Raw genomic sequence first — 17,493 nt, 5'->3', positions numbered from 1 at the left:
GGGCTCCAGGCTCAGAGCACGGAGGGGCCTCAGCAGCCCTGAGAAGACTTGGGTTTGGCTCTAAGCACAGTGGGAAGCCTTTAGAGGGATTTGAATGAGAGAGTTTCATGATCTGATTAGGATTTTAAAAGATCCCTCTGGCTGCTGTGTCTACCAAGCATGAATGAAAGTGGGGAGGCCAGGCAGAGGGACAGTAGTGGTCTGGACCAGGGCAGGGGCAGTGGAGATGGCGAGACGGGTCCGATTCAGGGTACACTTCAAAGGAGTTGCTTATGGATTGGGTGTGTGATGCTTAAGAGCAAGGCTTTGTCCCAAGCAAGCTGGCAGCCCGTTCTATTTCCTGAGATGGAGAAGACGAGGGAATTAAGTAAGTTTGGGGAGGGGTGTGTGGGAGAGTGACAGGGGGGAGAGTCACATATTCTATTTCAGGTCTGATAAACCCAAATAAGAGACTTCCTAATAAATGGTGGCTATTATTACTTTTTCTACCACACACACTTACATAATGGCATCTGCAAACACACGTGCCTTCTCTCCGCTTATGGCTCAGCTCTACTCCTCCTCTTTTCTTCTTTTCTTCTCCTTATATTTTCCCTTCCTCCTTCCCCCCACCCCCCACTCCCACCTCCAGACCTCCCCCAGTGACTGCTGGAGGCTCTGGAGATGAGGAAGGCAGGAACCAGAAACCCAGGCAGCCCCTCCACGCTCCTCCTGGTATGAGCAAACCCCTTCTGCTTTATCAGTGTGGGGAACTGAGCTCAAAGGAAGCCGCTGGGGTGGAACCCGAAAGCACACAGTCCTCTGGGTTCATTCAGCTCCTGATCTTGCAAACCCTCTGGCCTTTTTTGTCTCTGTGGATAGGCAGGCAGACAGGTTACCAGGCAGTGCTAGCCCATGGCTGGTGTGAGATCCGAAGATGCAGCCGAGAGAACAGAGATCTCCCATTTTACTGAGAAGCTAACTCTGAGTCAAGATCCGAGTTAATGTGGCCCATTTAGCTGTGCTGTCATCTTGCATCAACTGTGTCAGAATAGCATTTAAAGACATTTGTCAGGAAGCCAGCTGCAGAAAGCTGGCCTGACTGCCTGAGGCCCAGTCCCTGTAGAAGGCTATCCCAGGCACTGAAGACCAGATGCATCCAATGGCCACTGCATCTCACAGGAGCACTGACACAGTCTTCTTGAGCCAACTACTTATAGAGGGGAGCCCTGATGTGCATGCATGTGTGGTGGGGATTAATGGGGGAGAGGAACAAAGGAGGTTCCTCCTTCTGTTCTTTGACTTTTCATGCTGCCCTTAGCCCTTAGAAGTGCATTAGCTCTGGTAACAACTCTCATATAGAGCTAACTATGTGCCAAGCACTGTTGCAAGCACTTTATATATAGTAACTCATTTAATCCTCATAACAGCCCTATAAGCTGTGCACTATTATTATCATTCCCATTTTACAGATGAGGGAACTGAGGCTTGGAAAAGAGAAACACGTTCTTCAAGGGCACGCAGCTACAAAGCAGCAAAGCCAGGTGTTCTGGACTTGAGTCCTTAATGAGCAAGTGGGTGGCTGGAAGGACAGAGAGGGGGAAATCCGTAAGGAATTCAGCGATAGAGAGTCAGCATGTATCTGCAGGCTAGAGAGAGCGGGGGCGGAGGTCACTTCATTACTTTTTTGTCCTATTAGAATGTAATGCACTTATTATGTTTATATATGTAAATATATACATAAATAAATAGGTCTTATTTTTACAGTGTTAAACATCTTTGTGCTTGCTTTAACGTATAAATACATTAATACTGATACACAGCCAGTTTCCTACCAAGTATGGGCATCTCTTAGGGTACAGCTGTAACACAGATTAAGTAAATCATAGGCATAGCTCCCTTTCTCTTCCAAAGGTCTCTTCCCAAACCTCATTGGCTATTAGGAAAACCACATAAACTCCCCACAGCTTAGATTTCTTATCTGGACCTACCCCATAGGGTAAAATTTTATAATTATAAAAATTATAATCATAATCATGAGAGCAACTGAATACCTAATGTATGTCTGTACTAAGCAGAGCACTTTCATACCTTATGGTTTTTAAAAATCTATTGAAGTCTAGTATACTTCTTTCTTTTTTAATTGAGATACAATTGACATATAACATTAGGTTAGTTTCAGGTGCACAACATAACGATTTGATACATGTATTGCAAAGTGATAACCACGGTGAGTCTAGTTAACATCCATCCCTACTCGGATGTATGTATGTAGTCACCATACATAGTTACAAATTTTCTTTTCTTGTGATGAGAACTTTTAAGATTTACTACTCTCCGAGCAACTTTCAGTGCCATACAGTATTATTAGCTGTAGTCATCATGCTGGACATTACATCCCCAGGACTTACTTATTTTATAACTGAAAGCTTGTGCCCTCTGATCACCTTTACCCATTTTGCCAACTCCTTACCCCCTGCCTCTGGCAGCCACCAGTCTGTTCTCTGTATCTGTGAGTTTGGTTTGTTTTTGCTGTTAGATTCCACACATAAGCGAGATCATATGGTATTTGTCTTTCTTTGCCTGACTTATTTCACTTCGCATAATGCCCTGAAGGTCAATCCATTTGTTTCAAATAGCAGATTTACCTTCTTTTTATGGCTGAATAATATTCCACTGTATCTGTATACCATATTTTCTTAATCCATCTATCTTTTCAAGTGAGTACTTTGTTTCCTGTGTGTAAACACCCAGAAGTGGAATTACTGGATTATACAGTATTTCTAGTTTTAATTTTTTGAGGAAGCTCCATACTGTTTTTTCCACAGTGGCTGCACCAGTTTACATTCCACTAACAGGGCACCAGGGCTCCCTTTTCTCTACATCCTTGCCAACACTTGTTCTTTCTTTTCCTTTTCCTTGTTTTGTTTTGTTTTGTTTTGTTTTGTTTTGTTTTTGAGAGAGAGAGAGAGATGCACGCAAGCAGGAGAAGGACAGAGAGAGGAGAGAGAGAATTCCAAGCAGGCTCCATGCTCAGTGCAGAGCCTGACATGGGGCTCAATCTCATGACTGTGAGATCATGACCTGAGCCGAAATCAAGGGTCTTATGCTCAACCGACTGAGCCACCCAGGTGCCCCTTGGTTTTATTTTGTTTTGTTGTGTTTTTATAATAGCTATTCTGACAGATGTCAGGTAATATCTCAGTCTGGTTTTGATTTGCATTTCCCTGATGATTAGTGATGTTGAGCACCTTTCCGTGTATCTGTTGGCCATCTGTAGGTCTACTTTCATGCGTTATATTTTAATCCTCCTAAAGGCAACCGAAGTGTACGGAGGTTATGTAACCTGCCCGAGGTCACGCAGAGAAGAGATGATGGAGCTGGGCACTAGGAATGCCTTGGGCAGGAGCCATATCCTCATTGCTTAACCCTGTCAGCAATGGCTTGTCAGTAATCAGTGAGGAATAAAGGTTTGATTGGTAAATGTGTGTGTGTGACAAGATACACTTGAGCTGTGGCCCCAGTAAGAATTCTCCCTCCACCAAAATTTAGTCCGTGGATGAATGTGCTACTCAGCTCAGGCTGCTAGAACAGAACTGGGTGGCTTAAACAACAGAGATTTATTTCCCCACAGCTCTGGAGGCTAGAAATCCAAAATCAGGGAGCCATCAGGGTTGGTTTCTGGTGAAGCCTTTCCTCCTGGCTTGTGGACAGCTGCCTTCTCACTGTGTCCTCACTATGGCCTTTCCTCTGTGTACACAGAGAATGAGAGAACTCTAGTATCTTGTCCTCTTCTTAGAGGGACGCCAGTCCTGCCAGATGAGGACTCCACCCTAATTACTCAACTTAACCTCAATTCCTCCCTAAACACCTGACTCCAAAATCCATCACATTGGGGGTTAGGGCTTCAGCCTATGGATTTGGCAGGGGAGGGAGGGACACAGTTCAGTCCGTAACAATGAGCTTTGAAGAGTTCTGGGAACCCTTAAAATTGTATACAGCATCTTTGCAAGGATGGGAGTCCACATACACCCAAAAGGATGCAACCACAAAAAGTATTGTAAGTGGACAGGGACAGAAAGGGTTCATAGACAAATGGAAATGAAACCTGCATTGAGAGGTAGAAGCAAGAGAAATTTCTTATATTATTTTAATTAGTGTTAAAAAGTGGAGAACAAGAGAGGCAGTGGAAAATGAGGAGATGGTGTGTCAGAAGTTAGATGGCCTGCCTGAGACCACAGCCTGGGGCGTGGATCTGAGCTAGAGCCCAGTGTCCTGAGCCCCAGGCCACATTGTTTCCACCAGGCTTGCTGTCTCTGCTGCCCTACAGGAGCCAGGGCCATCTGAGCAAGGCTCCTCAGTGTCCTCCTGCTCACCTCATAGATGCTCTTTCCCTTGCTTGCTTTCTAGAAGTGGAGCAGATCGAGGCCATCGCCAAGTTTGACTACGTGGGGCGGTCCCCGCGTGAGCTGTCCTTCAAGAAGGGGGCCTCTCTGCTCCTGTACCACCGTGCCTCGGAGGACTGGTGGGAGGGTCGTCACAATGGCGTGGATGGACTCATCCCACATCAGTACATAGTCGTACAGGACATGTGAGTGGGAGTCAGGACCTTCTCTGAAGAATGCCGTGATTGATTAGTAATGTCTGGAATGGGCACAGGAAGGGGAGTACTGGGTTGTATGCCAGCCGTTTGCTCTCCCCGGTGTGGTATACCTGGTCTTTTGTAAGGATGGGTTGGATCTACCTTCCCCTTAAATAGTGATCCCCTTAACAAATAAGCAAATTGCCCATCCTTCAGCGTGCACAGAGACAGTGTTTGGTGCCTTTGGCTCACCATCCTGACCCACCTGCCAGCCTCCAGGGCATTCATCACCTGCCCTGGTTCTCAGCATCCAGTGGATCTCGCCATATTCCTCCACCCTCCCGAGCCGTGCCTGTACTCAGCGGCCAGCCCACTGCCCCCTCACTCTCCACCATTCTCTGTCCTCCAAGTGGCTCTCTCAGAGGATGGGCAGAAACCATGATCCCCTCATTTCCACTGAGTAGGGTACTGTTATTTTTAAAAAATAATATCAGGCGCGCACACACACACACACACACACACACACACACACAGGCCTGTATCCCAAATACCTAGAGCTACCAGAATGTCCAGAAAGTCTATACCTTCTCTTCTTTGAAGGCCATTGACGCTTCCTACAACACACACTCCCTCTGAGCTTTGGTCAGGCTCAGGTCGAACTGCTGTATCAACAAAGTAGCCACCATGCTGGACCTCAAGGGAAGGGGGACAAAGGCATAAGTTTTGATGGCACAGAGAATGGTGTGAAACCAGAGAAAAGTCCAAGGCCAGGCAGACAACAACAGAAATGCCAGTGGAGGACCCTCAGCAGCCCTCTGATGTCCCCAGGCTTCTGGAAGGGAGAGGGCAGTGGGAAGAGGCTAGCAGGGCTCCCCAGCAACTTCAAGCCACCCCACAATCATCCAAAGCCCTGAGTCGGGAGCTGAGGGATGGAGGCACTTTTCCTCCTCCCTTGCTTAGCCCCAAACTGCTTCTCAGGGAGCCTGTAGACACGCAGCTCCCAGTGCTTAGCTTGCGGGCTCCTCCCCCATTAGGCCAGCACTCACTCCAGCATTTAGCTTGTCCCAGCCTGGAGCAGCCTGGGAGAGAAAAACCCAGAGGAGGGGGGAGGAGAAGGTGGGCCTGGGGCAGAGGGGCATCTCCGTGCCGAGAAGGTGACTGGGAGTGTGCTGGTGGGTGTGTGTGATGCTCAGGTACACAGTGGGAAATGGCTCATCCCGAGGATGGGCACAAGTTGACCGCAAGGTGTGTGTGGATCCACCCTTCAGACAGGTGCGCTACACATCCTGGGTTCTCTGTAGCAAAGCACTCCCAATTCACATGTGTCCTTCTCCCCAGGGACGATGCCTTCTCCGACAGCCTGAGCCAAAAGGCTGACAGTGAAGCCAGCAGTGGGCCACTGCTGGATGACAAGGCCTCCTCCAAAAACGACCTCCAGTCGCCCACGGAGCACATCTCGGATTACGGCTTTGGGGGGGTGATGGGCCGGTAGGAAACGCGGGTTCATTCTTTCCTGATAGTGCCATGCTGTGTCTGTTTTGGGAGAGGCAAGGGGGCAGCGGGGAGAGAGGGAGGCCCCTTGTTGCCTGCAAGATGTGATATCAGGCACACCTTGGGCAGGGGGAGGGGGGAGCGGTGGTGCTGGCTGGAACTGGCCCAAGAATGCCAGGTGTAAAATGGTCCAGCTTGCAGTTGGGGGTTGGAGAAAGAGGAGAAGAGACAGGTATTGGCAAATCAGTGCTTTTTATGTAAAATAGTAATGATGCGAGAAAGAGAGAGTTTTAAATTGGCAAGTATTTTTCCTACCTCTCTCTGGTTCTTGCACCTCCTCCCTACTTTCTGTTGAAGACCTAAGTTGTTATATTTAAAAATTTAAAGCGCACATACTCCCTGAAGTGCACTACACAAACAGAAAACTCAAACCCACTCATGTGGTGGGGGAAATTGACACTTGAGGCCACCCACTTATTTGGTGGGGGAGCACATTTGCCAATTTCTTCCTTCCCCCGTGTGTGGGCTGGGCTGTGTCACATGACCTTTCTGCCCGGCAAGGAGCTGTGCATGTCCTTCCACATGCAGGGATAGTCTGAAGATTGTGGTTGTTTCCAAAAAAATTAAACAAGAAGAAGAAAAGAGAAGCTGACAGTTTCTCACTGCTTTCTTAATCAGATTCTCAGAATGTCATATTCTTCGTGTTTTTGGTAGAGAGGTCATGGGATCAGCTCACACATATGGGTACTTGCAGATAGAGCCAGAGATATCATTGCAGTAGGAACATATGTTTATGAATTTATTTCAGCAGAAGTCTCTGCCTCCTTTTAAAGCATATTCTATTCAGTTCAGCAAATGGCTCAGGCACTGTGCTAGGTAATGGAATTGGGGGGAAAGTGGAAGTGGGGTAGATAGAAGACAAAGCCATGGTTCCTGGACTTCTAGGAGGGCCATATCTTCTCCTGCCTCCCTCTCCCTCTCCCTCCCTTCCCTACTTTCTTCTGGTTCTTTCTTTCTCAGTATTCCTCCTCTCAAACACCTATGCTTTGGTCCTGTTGGGGTACCCACAGGCAGTGCTTAGCTTGGCTGGTGGCTCTGGGATATGAAGTGCTGCTGACCACATTGAACTTGGTCCTCTGGTCAGAGACCGTTCCAACACTCTGGCCTTCCTCCCCACCCCCTCATCACTTCCAGCCTCCCCTCCCCTCACCAATGCCTTCCAATCTTTGTTGACCTACATAGGATGTAGCCAAATCACCTGTGGGTGGAGCCTCTTATCTTTAGAGTGCTCCCACATCCACCAAGCTTCCTTGGAAGGTGGGCAAGGAGTGTTGTACCTGTTTACCAGATTAATAAAATGGGTCTGAAAGACTACACAGGAAAACCCATGACAAAGCCAGCCCTCCTGATAGACACTCTAGTCCTCTTTTCACTCCACCAGAGCCTCCCTAAAGAGTGAAAGGTGGCCACATGTGTGGAAGGCATGTCCAGCGATGCAATTTTTACTCCTGAATGACTAGTTTTCCAAGATCTAGAAAAGCCTCATAGAAATAGCCCTTTGCTGGGGAGATTGGGGGTGGATAACAATACCGGACTGTGTTCAGTTCCCAGGGACCCCTCCTGTGCTTGCAGGGAGCTGGTGACTTTTTGGTACAGTCAAGCCTCAATGCTTCAGACCAATTAAGAAGCCCTTCAGAATCATGGAAATGTCTGAACCACTTAAGAACATATCATGAGCCCAACTAACCATCACCAAAGCGTTCCCAGGTTGAAATTCTCCTGGCCTTGGCTACACATGTAGACAAGATTCATTGTGTAATTAGTAGCACCACCGTCTGCAGTTTGGAAGCAGAATGCTTCCGATTCCTTCATTTTGTGCATTTTAAACCTGCCCCTTGCCACTAAGTTACACGCTCAGCCAGTGCTTTCATTGCACAATTGAGTCTGGCTGAATGAGGCTTTACTATACCTGCTCCCTAGACTAGTGTGTAGTGTGTGGCCTGGGGTTAGCTGGCCTGTTCTGAGACTTGCCAGGGTTGACCTCTGCCCCATGCCCCTGCCCCCTGGCTCCTTTGCAGAGTGCGGTTACGATCTGATGGAGCGGCCATCCCCAGGCGCCGAAGCGGGGGCGACACACACAGCCCGCCCCGGGGCCTGGGCCCCAGCATAGACACGCCGCCCCGGGCTGCCGCCTGCCCCAGCAGCCCCCACAAAATCCCCCTCACCCGGGGGAGGATCGAGAGCCCCGAGAAGCGGAGGATGGCGACATTTGGGAGTGCCGGCAGCATCAACTACCCTGACAAGAAGGCTCTCTCCGAAGGGCACTCGATGAGGTCGACATGCGGCTCCACCAGGCACAGCAGCCTGGGGGACCACAAGTCCCTGGAGGCTGAGGCCCTGGCAGAAGTAAGGGCCAGCGGGAAGGCAGGCTGGGCCAGCTGAGAACCCTAGAGGGGCGGCGGGGTGGGGGCCTGTGGACTGGGGAGCCCCTTTTGCCCTTCGCAGTAGGCTCAGGGTTAAGCCAGAATACAAGAGAGATAGCAAGCTGGCCTCCCCATGGGCTTGGAAGCTGGATGGGTACAGCCAGCTAGGGATCCTGTAAAAACTGAAGACCTCCAGTCTCCACGGCTGGAGTGAGGGATTCCTGCCCTGGGGGCAGGCCAGAGGAGAGGGATGTGGTAATGACAGGCGTCTCCACAAGATGGCACAGTTGAGTTATTCATTCATCTGTTCATTCATTCATTCATTCATTCATCTGTTCATTCATTAATTCCTTTATTGAGAAACATTATTGTGTGACGGTCACTGTGCTAGGCACTGAGAGTACAGTGGTGACCTAAAATGGACCCAGGCCCTGTCCCCCGCTGTCCGTCTTCCCCTAGGGCCTTTCTGCAGCCCCACTCTGCAGATTGCCGTATCACCTCTCAGACTAATGCAAGGCTCATGCCTAAACTCCTCAGCTGATCTTTCTCTGAGCTTTCTGTCTTTCTGGCTCACATTCTGCCAGGGGAGAATGGTGGTGGGGATGGATGGTAGAGAGGGGTGATCATTACATTTTGTGTTTTAAAGTTTTATGTTTCAGTTCATGCTGGAGTAGAGCAGGAATAGCAGTGAAATCTATAGGGAGCTTCATTTAAACAGTATGGGCTGTGGAAAGCCTGTGATATCACTGCCAGGCTGGGGTATAGCAAAGGTGGGGAGAGGATTGCCATTTCTCCCCTCATATAGAAGGCCCCCCACAGCTAATCTTTTTGGATAAAGGCACATAAAGCCTCTTCTTAAAGTAGCTTGTGTTCTGGGCAAGGGATAAAATGTCATGAGGAAGCATAAAAGCTACTATTAGCCATTAACCAGACAACCATAGTCTGTTAACAAAGCAAACAGGATAGGCTGGGACCCTGCCTGTGCCAGATTGGAGCCTTTTGTGTGGGCCCAGGGCAAGCAGGAGGCCGCCTGTGGGCCGGGGGAGGAGAGAGGGTAAAAAGAGGGCATGACTGCAGAGAGGAGCCAGCAGGACATCTCCAGGCACCAAGGCCATCAGTATGACAAGACTTGCAGTTTTCCTGGGTTTGCCTCACCAGACATTGTGCAGCATGCCTTGTAGCAGCGGTTTGAAGCAACATTCAGTAGCTGGGTTGGTTGGGCTCTGGCCTAGCTCAGCCTCAGCAGCTCCTTGTGCCTGTTTTGGTGTGGAGGCATCCCTGTAACACCTGTGTGAGCCAAGGACTCTGGCTAAAGGGAGTTTAAAAACCCACTGCCTGGCAGTTAACAAAGCTCCATCACATCCATTATCTCATCCCATCTTCACAGCAAATGTAGGGGCTTTCAACAGAGAAGCAAAGTATGGTACAGAGGGCCTGAGGCTTGTCTGGGGTTGCACAGCAAGCAAATGGCAGAGGAGTCTTTTCACTAAAAAATTACAGGCCCTTTACCCTAGCACAGGGCTCCTGGGTCGAATGCTGATGTCCTACTGCAGCGCCCCCTCCTGGCTCAAGGAGGAACAGAGGCCTTGGGAAGGTGGAATGAAGGTGCCTTAATGGCTGTCTGTCATTCAAAGTGCTCTCCTACTGATGAGCTCTTAATATTACAGCATCCCCAGGAATTACATAGGACGATGAGGGGTTTTGTTGCTTTTTAAAATTTATACTTTTGAAAGCAAACTTTTCTGATTATAATACAGAGAAGAAAGTCCCATTATTCTGGAGTGAACATTGTGGACATTCTGATATATAACCTCCAAGGGATTTTTCTACGGGCAAGAATTGTTTTTAATGTAATCTTTTTAAGTTTATCTTTTAGAGAGAGAGAGACAGAGACAGAGAGACAGAGCATGATTGGGGGAGGGGCAGAGAGAGAGGGGGAGACACAGAATCCGAAGCAGGCTCCAGGCTCCGGGCTGTCAGCACAGAGCCCGATGCGGGGTTCGAACTCATGATCCAACTCACAAACCGTGAGATCATGACCTGGGCTGAAATCAGATGCTTAACTGATTGAGCCACCCAGGCACCCCACAGATTTTTTTTCAAAATAACCATAATGGTTAGAGGCCTAGGCTCTAGTGACACACTGTCTGGGTTGAAAGTTGGGCTGTGCAACTAGCTGGCAATGTGACCTTGGGCAAGTTACTTGCCCAGGATGAGCTCCCATTCTCCTATGTGTGAAATGAGCATAAGGGTAGCTCTACCCTCTAAGTGTGAGGATTAAATGAGGTACAAATGGAAAAAGCTTGGACTGGTGCTTTATCATTACCACTGTTACTGCCATTATTATTTGTGAGCACTGACTATATGTCAGGTACTGTGCCAAGCTCTTCACAGGGGCTGTATCATTCAACATGCTCATCAACACCCTGAAGTCATATTATTATGATCGATATTCACAGATGAGAATTCTGAGGCTCAGAGAGTTGTGGTAACTTGCCCAAAGTCACATGGCAAGGAAGTGGCAGAGCCAGGATTCGAACCCAAGTCTGTCTGACTCCAGAGCCTGCCTTCTCAACCAGTAGGCTAACCTGCCCTCATTGCAGGTCCCTGTGCAGGCAAGTGTGCAGGTGATGCCCACGTGGATTCCCTCAGTTGGTCATAGGACACCCTGGAGACTTCCTCTCTGTCCCAGCCATGAGGTTCATGGGTGGGGATACCTCCCTAAGCAGCCCACAGGCTGATTAGCAGTCGAGGAAGGATTGGAGCCTAGGCCTCCAGACTGTGCTGACCAGAAGCTCCTTCTGTCCCCAGGACATCGAGAAGACCATGAGCACGGCTCTGCATGAGTTGCGGGAGCTCGAGAGACAGAACACGGTCAAGCAGGCGCCAGATGTGGTGCTGGACACCCTGGAGCCCCTGAAAAACCCGCCGGGCCCCATCAGCTCAGAGCCCGCCAGCCCCCTGCACACCATCGTCATCCGCGACCCCGATGCCGCCATGCGCCGCAGCAGCAGCTCGTCCACCGAGATGATGACCACCTTCAAGCCAGCGCTGTCCGCCCGTCTGGCCGGCGCCCAGCTGCGCCCGCCCCCCATGCGGCCCGTGCGGCCGGTGGTCCAGCATCGCTCCAGCAGCAGCAGCAGCTCGGGCGTGGGCAGCCCGGCCGTCACGCCCACGGAGAAGATGTTCCCCAACAGCTCCGCGGACAAGTCGGGCACCATGTGACCTCCAGGACGGGGCGGCACCGCCCTGGCCCACCGTGGCCCGCCGTGGCTGAGGGCGGCCTCTGTGACTTCCGCGGCCTTCCCAGTGCCCCCGGCCTTGTCGGGTGGGGACCAGAAGGTCCGCCTGGAAGCGCGTCTGTGCAGAGCTGAGGCCCAGGCACTGGCCGCAGCTCACGTTCAGCCATGTGAATCCCGCAGACCTCCCGTGTGTAAGCAGGCGCCCAGAGGGGTGCAGGTGCAGGAGCAGGAGGCCCCACTAGAGCATCTCCTAAGATTGGGGCAAAATGTTAAACGGCTTCCCCGCATATGGTCACTGGAAAATGATTCTCTCCACATTCTCTCTACATACATAAATATGTGTGTATATATATGTGTGCATATATACACACATACATGTATGTATATGTCTGTAGGTGTGTGTATATATATATATTTATGCATCTATATACATATACTAGATCTGGACACACAACTAAATGTATATAGGATCTCCTTTTTCTTTTTATGAAACTTAGATTTACCTCAGACCCATGCCACCAAACACCTCCCGCTGAGTTACTTGGTGGGACTTGCAGGGACCTTTCTGGGAGAAGTTAGAGGCCTCAGTGACTGCGGATGAAGCAATACACCACTAACCTGCAGAAAAAATACACAAAAAACAGTCTCCCACTGTCTCCAGAAGTCGTGGCCTTCCAGAACAGTCTGCCCCTCACAGAAGGGTGGGGCAGGCAGCACCCCAAGCAGGCTGCTCCTAGAGGTGGGGAACCCTTCACAGAACCCCCCCGTCCACCCCAGAGACCCTGCCTTTCCACCCGGAGGCCAAGGGCCAACCGTACCCCCGAAGGCACGGGAGGACGTTGGCGAGAAGGCCCCTGACCACAGCATCCTTGTGTTTGTATGTAGAAAAAGGGGATAGTGAGAACCTAAGCCCCATCGCAGCACAGTGTTCTGTGTGGTTGGGAAAAAGGCAAAACAAAAACAATGGTGTGGAACACTTCAAAGCCTAGACACGCTGTAGGAATAAAGTAACTATAGAGGTTTAACTTATACCATTTTCAAAATATTTAATTTTTTCTTTTCTTCTTTCTACTAATTATACTGTGTCAGATCTGGAACTAAACAGGCAAGGAGGCTTTCAGTCACATCATTTTAATTTAAAATCAGTCCGCGACCCACTCTGGCTGGTGCCCTCCTGCGTGAAATGCAGGAACCTCACAGCAGGGGCCAAAGAGGGGCCATCCTTGGCACTTTCTGTCCTAGAGAACACTTCGGTTGACATCATGCAAATGAAATGGCTTTCCTCTCTACCTTCCCTTCCCTTCCTAGCCCCTGCACTCCCGCCCACCCCCACCACCTCCAGAACATTGGAGATAATTGAAAATGTGGTGATAGAACTGAGGTGAGTGATTTTTAAGAATTATGAGCTAGACTTCTGCCTCTCAGCGGGGAAGAGGCCTTCTGGATCACTCTTGTTCCATTCCATTTTACTTCCTTTTTTTGATCTTTTCATTTTCCAGAGACAGCCTGTTTCTGGATGATGGGACGTAGGCGAATCACATCCTAAGGGGACCACTTTTATTCACCCCCTCATGCCAAGGGTCTCCTTGCTGTTCTCAAGCACCCTCTCTTTCTCTGAGTGTATCTCCATGCCTGTGGTTTGGAGTCAGAAGTCCTGTGTTTGAGTTCCAGCCTCCACCTCTTAGGAACTGTGGGACTTTGGGCATGTCACTTCACCTCACCGAGCCCCAGTTTCCTGCTCCGTAAAATGAAGGGAATAAAGATAAAATGTAGGCGAGCAAATTCTGGAAGCCGGAAAGCACTGTGCCAACATGGTTGCTCCTTTTATTATCATTAGCAAGGTAAGTCTTTTAGATAAACCCATCCAGGATCTTCCTTCTGAAGCCTCCTAATGGCATTTGAGAAGTGGGTGGTGGAATTTTCCTAGTAGTTTCATAAGAGCCCTGAAGCACAGCCCTACAGAAAAATCACACACTGATGCTTGAAATTCTGTCATTACCATTTCACCCCATTAGACTAAGTTTTGCCCTCTCCTCTGGTCCTCCATAAAAAGGTAAATACACCCCAGGGGGAGGGATCTAGTAAGTCACTGATAACCTGAGCGTGCAGGAGCAGTAAGCCATTCTGTCTCATCGGAAGCATTGGCAGTGAGCACACCCAGTGGAAGGAAGAGTCAAGAAAGGGCACAAAAAGTGCCAGAGAGAGGTCAATGATAAACATCCTTGTTTTGCCTAAAACCGCAGATTCTGTCTTAGCTCCTGGAAATGAAAGAGTCTCAGAAGCAGCTAGGAGCCCCTCTGCCGTTGAGCAGATGACTCTAACCCCATTTTACAGCTTAGGGAGGAAAGCGAAGCCTTGGGGATGTGCTATGGCTTGCCCAAGATTTAACAGACGGCAGCGAGTGAGGGCCCTGTTGGGCGCTTGCCTGGGCGGATGCTATGCTCTCCGGCCAGGAGACAAGACTTCCCATTTCTACCCCAGAGATATTCCCAGACCTTAAACGCAGTCACCTCCTGTGCAAAATGTCACATCATCCGACACGGCTAACCGATGAGAAGCGAAAGTCTGAGTTGAGCGTGTTGCCTGATCTGTAGAACACCAGTCAGACCACGTGGATATTCCTATAGATTGAGTTTTTCCTTACTGAAAATGGATCTGTCTGCCTTTCACCAAGTCACCTGAAGGCGAGAGTCTTTGCGGTTTTCTTTTAAGTCCCTGGTTTTCCGTTGGGAAATTAGCCGATGATTCACATGTAGGAAAGCTCACAGCCCACTCATCCAGCCCCAGATCTGACCCTTGACGCAGAACCAAATGGAAAAATGCTTTCCTGCACCACGACCCCCCTCCTTCCTCATCTGGCGCTATGCATGTCTCCACCACCCTCCATGCACACCCCGTCCCATCCACAGTCACTGAGCATCGCAGTCTCCTCCTGACTCCTGCCTGTGTTAGTCCACACTATATATTGCTGTATTTGCTTAAATGCTGGAAAGTAACTGTTACAATGTGAAACTGTAATTTTTTAAAAAGGCTACAATTAAATTATAGCCAATGCCACTCACCAAATCTTTGCACCTAGTAGATAGATCAATGTAAAAAACAAATACCAGAAACCTAACTGTACAGTGAGTGTGGGGGAAATGTAGTAACCTAGTTAGTAGTCCTCAATATAACCAATTGTACAAGGGGGAGTGGTGGTTACCTACTTGTTCATCGCCATTACTGAGAGCTGTACTGATCAGTTCGTTGATAACGGGCATTTTTTTTTCCTTCTTCTTCACAGAATGATTTGTTTTCTTAACCTTTGACTTACCCTGAGGTCAAGCCTTTTGTCTTTATGTGTAACTGATGTTTAGTCTATTTTAGGAATGAACCAGCAAGATGTTCATTTAAAACTGACCAAAGACAATTCATTCCTGGTCTAGTTTCCTGGGCCTTGGGGCCCAGCCGCCGCTAAAGACCTTTCTCCGATAAAATTGAGAACAAGCCGTGCTTCCTACCCTACTCTCCTTCTCTCCCTTTATTCCCCTTTCCTCTTCAAGAGCTGCTCTGAGCTGTGGGATTCTATGAAAAATTCTTGCCTTTCCTTGTTTTCAGTGCTAACGATTTCTCACCTTGAAGCGCCTTTTGAACCCCGGACAGAGCGCACAACTGGAGGGAATTGTAAGCTCGGGAATTAGACTTGGGAGTCTTTTCTCCGAGGTCACCAGGCCAAGGGGCAGGAGAGAAACGGATTCCCAAGGGATGAAAGGTGTCTATTCAACGAAGAAATCCGAGTGGGAAGAGACACAGGGAAATGGAGCCATAGTTTGGCTACACCGGCTGGAACCAGCAGTTCAGAGATCTGCCTTATAAACACTTCAGAACTGGTTTGTGGTACACAAAGGGGAGCCAGCGTGGGGAAGGGCCTTTACGTGGGGCTTGCTTCTCTGTTGGAGTCCCCTGGAGTGCCTTGTTGGGTATATTTCTTTCTCATTCAGGAGGCATGAACGCAGAAGACTTCCCGTGGCCTGGTCGTTACTCGGCACTCCGCACACGTATACGGCTGATGGAAAACCACAAGGACTAATGTAATGGTTCTTCCTCTCAGTCTTTCTATTCCTAACTTTTCACACATCCAGATGGTTCCACACTAGAGCAAATGCCTCATTCTCCTGAGAATCCCAGAAAGAAGAATGGCTGGCTCACAACCATGGTGGGAGGCCCTGTTGGGCTTGGGAGGACGGGCGGGGAGGAAAAGGCAGGAAGGGGTGAGCGAGGTGTTGCTTAGCTGATTTTCTGCTATGCAGAGCTAATGCTGACGTTTCATGTCAACTTCCCCGGTTCTCTGGGGTCTCCTCTCTTCTGAGCAGCCGTGTAGAGAATTCCCCACATACCCAAAGCTGCCCAGGGGAGCTGAGAGAAGGGACTTTGCTGTCATGTCGGACTCCTCCCGGCTTCTCTGAGGTTGATCTGCCAACGTCCCGCTGTCCCATCCTCTGGGACTGGCCGAATGGCCACCGCTGCCCCTTGCTGACACCTCCTTTCTGTGTGAACTGTCCCAGGCAAATAACAAAGCTGTTCCTTGAACCAGAGCAACCAGAGTGCACTTTGCCTTCCTTAGACGGAAGTAGATTCTGGCTAGAGTTTCTGCTCAGGCTCTAGTTCCCGGCAGTGTGACTGTTTACACGGTTTGGCAATAGATTTGGTTCTGATTGCTTCAGAGTGGCTGGTCGATTTAGTTTCCTTTGGTTTCCTTCCTCCCTAAACTGTGTCAGGAAAAAACAAACCGAAAACAACCCTAGGAAATTGCTGGTTGCCTGTCCCCATGTGATGATAAGTGTTGCCCTCTTCCGGATATCGTTTCTCTACCTTACACCAAACGCCCGTCCTATAGAGTGTCTGTTGCGTATTCTGATGGTGCCTGCTGGTTTGACGTGGAGCTATCCTGTGAAATAAAACAGCTTAACTTTTCTCAAACATGCTCCCGTGACTTTTTGAAAGGGTGAGGTGGCACGGGGCGGGGGGGGGGGGGTTGGGGAGGTCCCAGAGGGGTATTTCTACCCTCCAGTCCACACTGTGTGCTGCCTCCAGGAGCCGTCCCTGAGATATCCTTTAGCTCAGATCCAACAAGGTGAAGGCCAACGTTCCAAGGAGGACTGATTCACCTGTAGAATTAATTGGAAAAGGTAACTGTGGGATGCCCGCTGGGAAGGCAGAAACTGGAAATGTCAAAGCAGAGGGAAATGAGAGAAGGAGCTGTCATCTACAGAGGCCACAGGATACTGAGTGCCTGTGTGAAGGCATATGGACCATTTTAGCATTTGTGTCTATACACATGTGATACTGCCCCTTGGATTTTTTTCCCTCTGTGTGTGTGTGTGTGTGTGTGTGTGAAGTTTATTGATCACTTATTTCTGTCCCAGGCACTAGATTAAAGCCCTAGAAGTGCATTTTCTCATCAAATTCTCAAAACAGTTATTGAAGGTAAGTACCCTTCTTAAATCCCATTCTGCAGATGAGGACATTGAGGCTCTAAGAAGTTAGATGGCTTGTCCAAGGTTAGAAGGAAGTGAAGGAGCCCTGTCTGACTCCAAAGCCATTCTCTTTACAAGATCATCATACTGCCTGTCATTGAGCATGGCCATTATGCCAGCGTTGGCGGTAGGATCTCATGATTAAGGTAACTTGCTGCCTGCCACAGTCAAGGACCACTCTGGGCCTTTCCTTTCTGATGAACCCTCTGGTGGATCTTTATGCAGGCGCCTCTTTACAGAAGAGAAGAGAATGAGGTCTT

At 49.3% G+C, this 17,493-nt stretch overlaps 1 protein-coding gene across 3 annotated transcripts in view; it reads left to right on the top strand.

Moving 5' to 3' along the window:
• The window catches only part of SRGAP3 (SLIT-ROBO Rho GTPase activating protein 3), a 262,285-nt gene extending 245,632 nt beyond the window's left edge, over window positions 1–16,653 (top strand). For 2 of the 3 annotated variants that reach the window (XM_047849973.1, XM_047849974.1), the window contains 4 exons: window positions 4,390–4,570; window positions 5,900–6,049; window positions 8,131–8,458; window positions 11,287–16,653. In XM_047849973.1, the coding sequence (XP_047705929.1) occupies window positions 4,390–4,570; window positions 5,900–6,049; window positions 8,131–8,458; window positions 11,287–11,700 (1,073 nt within the window). In that variant the 3' untranslated portion in view covers window positions 11,701–16,653. The remainder of the gene's footprint in view (window positions 1–4,389; window positions 4,571–5,899; window positions 6,050–8,130; window positions 8,459–11,286) is intronic. The other variant, XM_047849975.1, reaches the window with a different exon arrangement.
• The last annotated feature ends 840 nt before the right edge of the window (window positions 16,654–17,493 follow it).

Source organism: Prionailurus viverrinus, chromosome A2, assembly GCF_022837055.1.
Source record: "Prionailurus viverrinus isolate Anna chromosome A2, UM_Priviv_1.0, whole genome shotgun sequence".
Classification (NCBI taxonomy): domain Eukaryota; kingdom Metazoa; phylum Chordata; class Mammalia; order Carnivora; family Felidae; genus Prionailurus; species Prionailurus viverrinus.
Note: the sequence above shows the minus strand (reverse complement) of the source record. Positions and strands in the feature narration are given on the sequence as shown.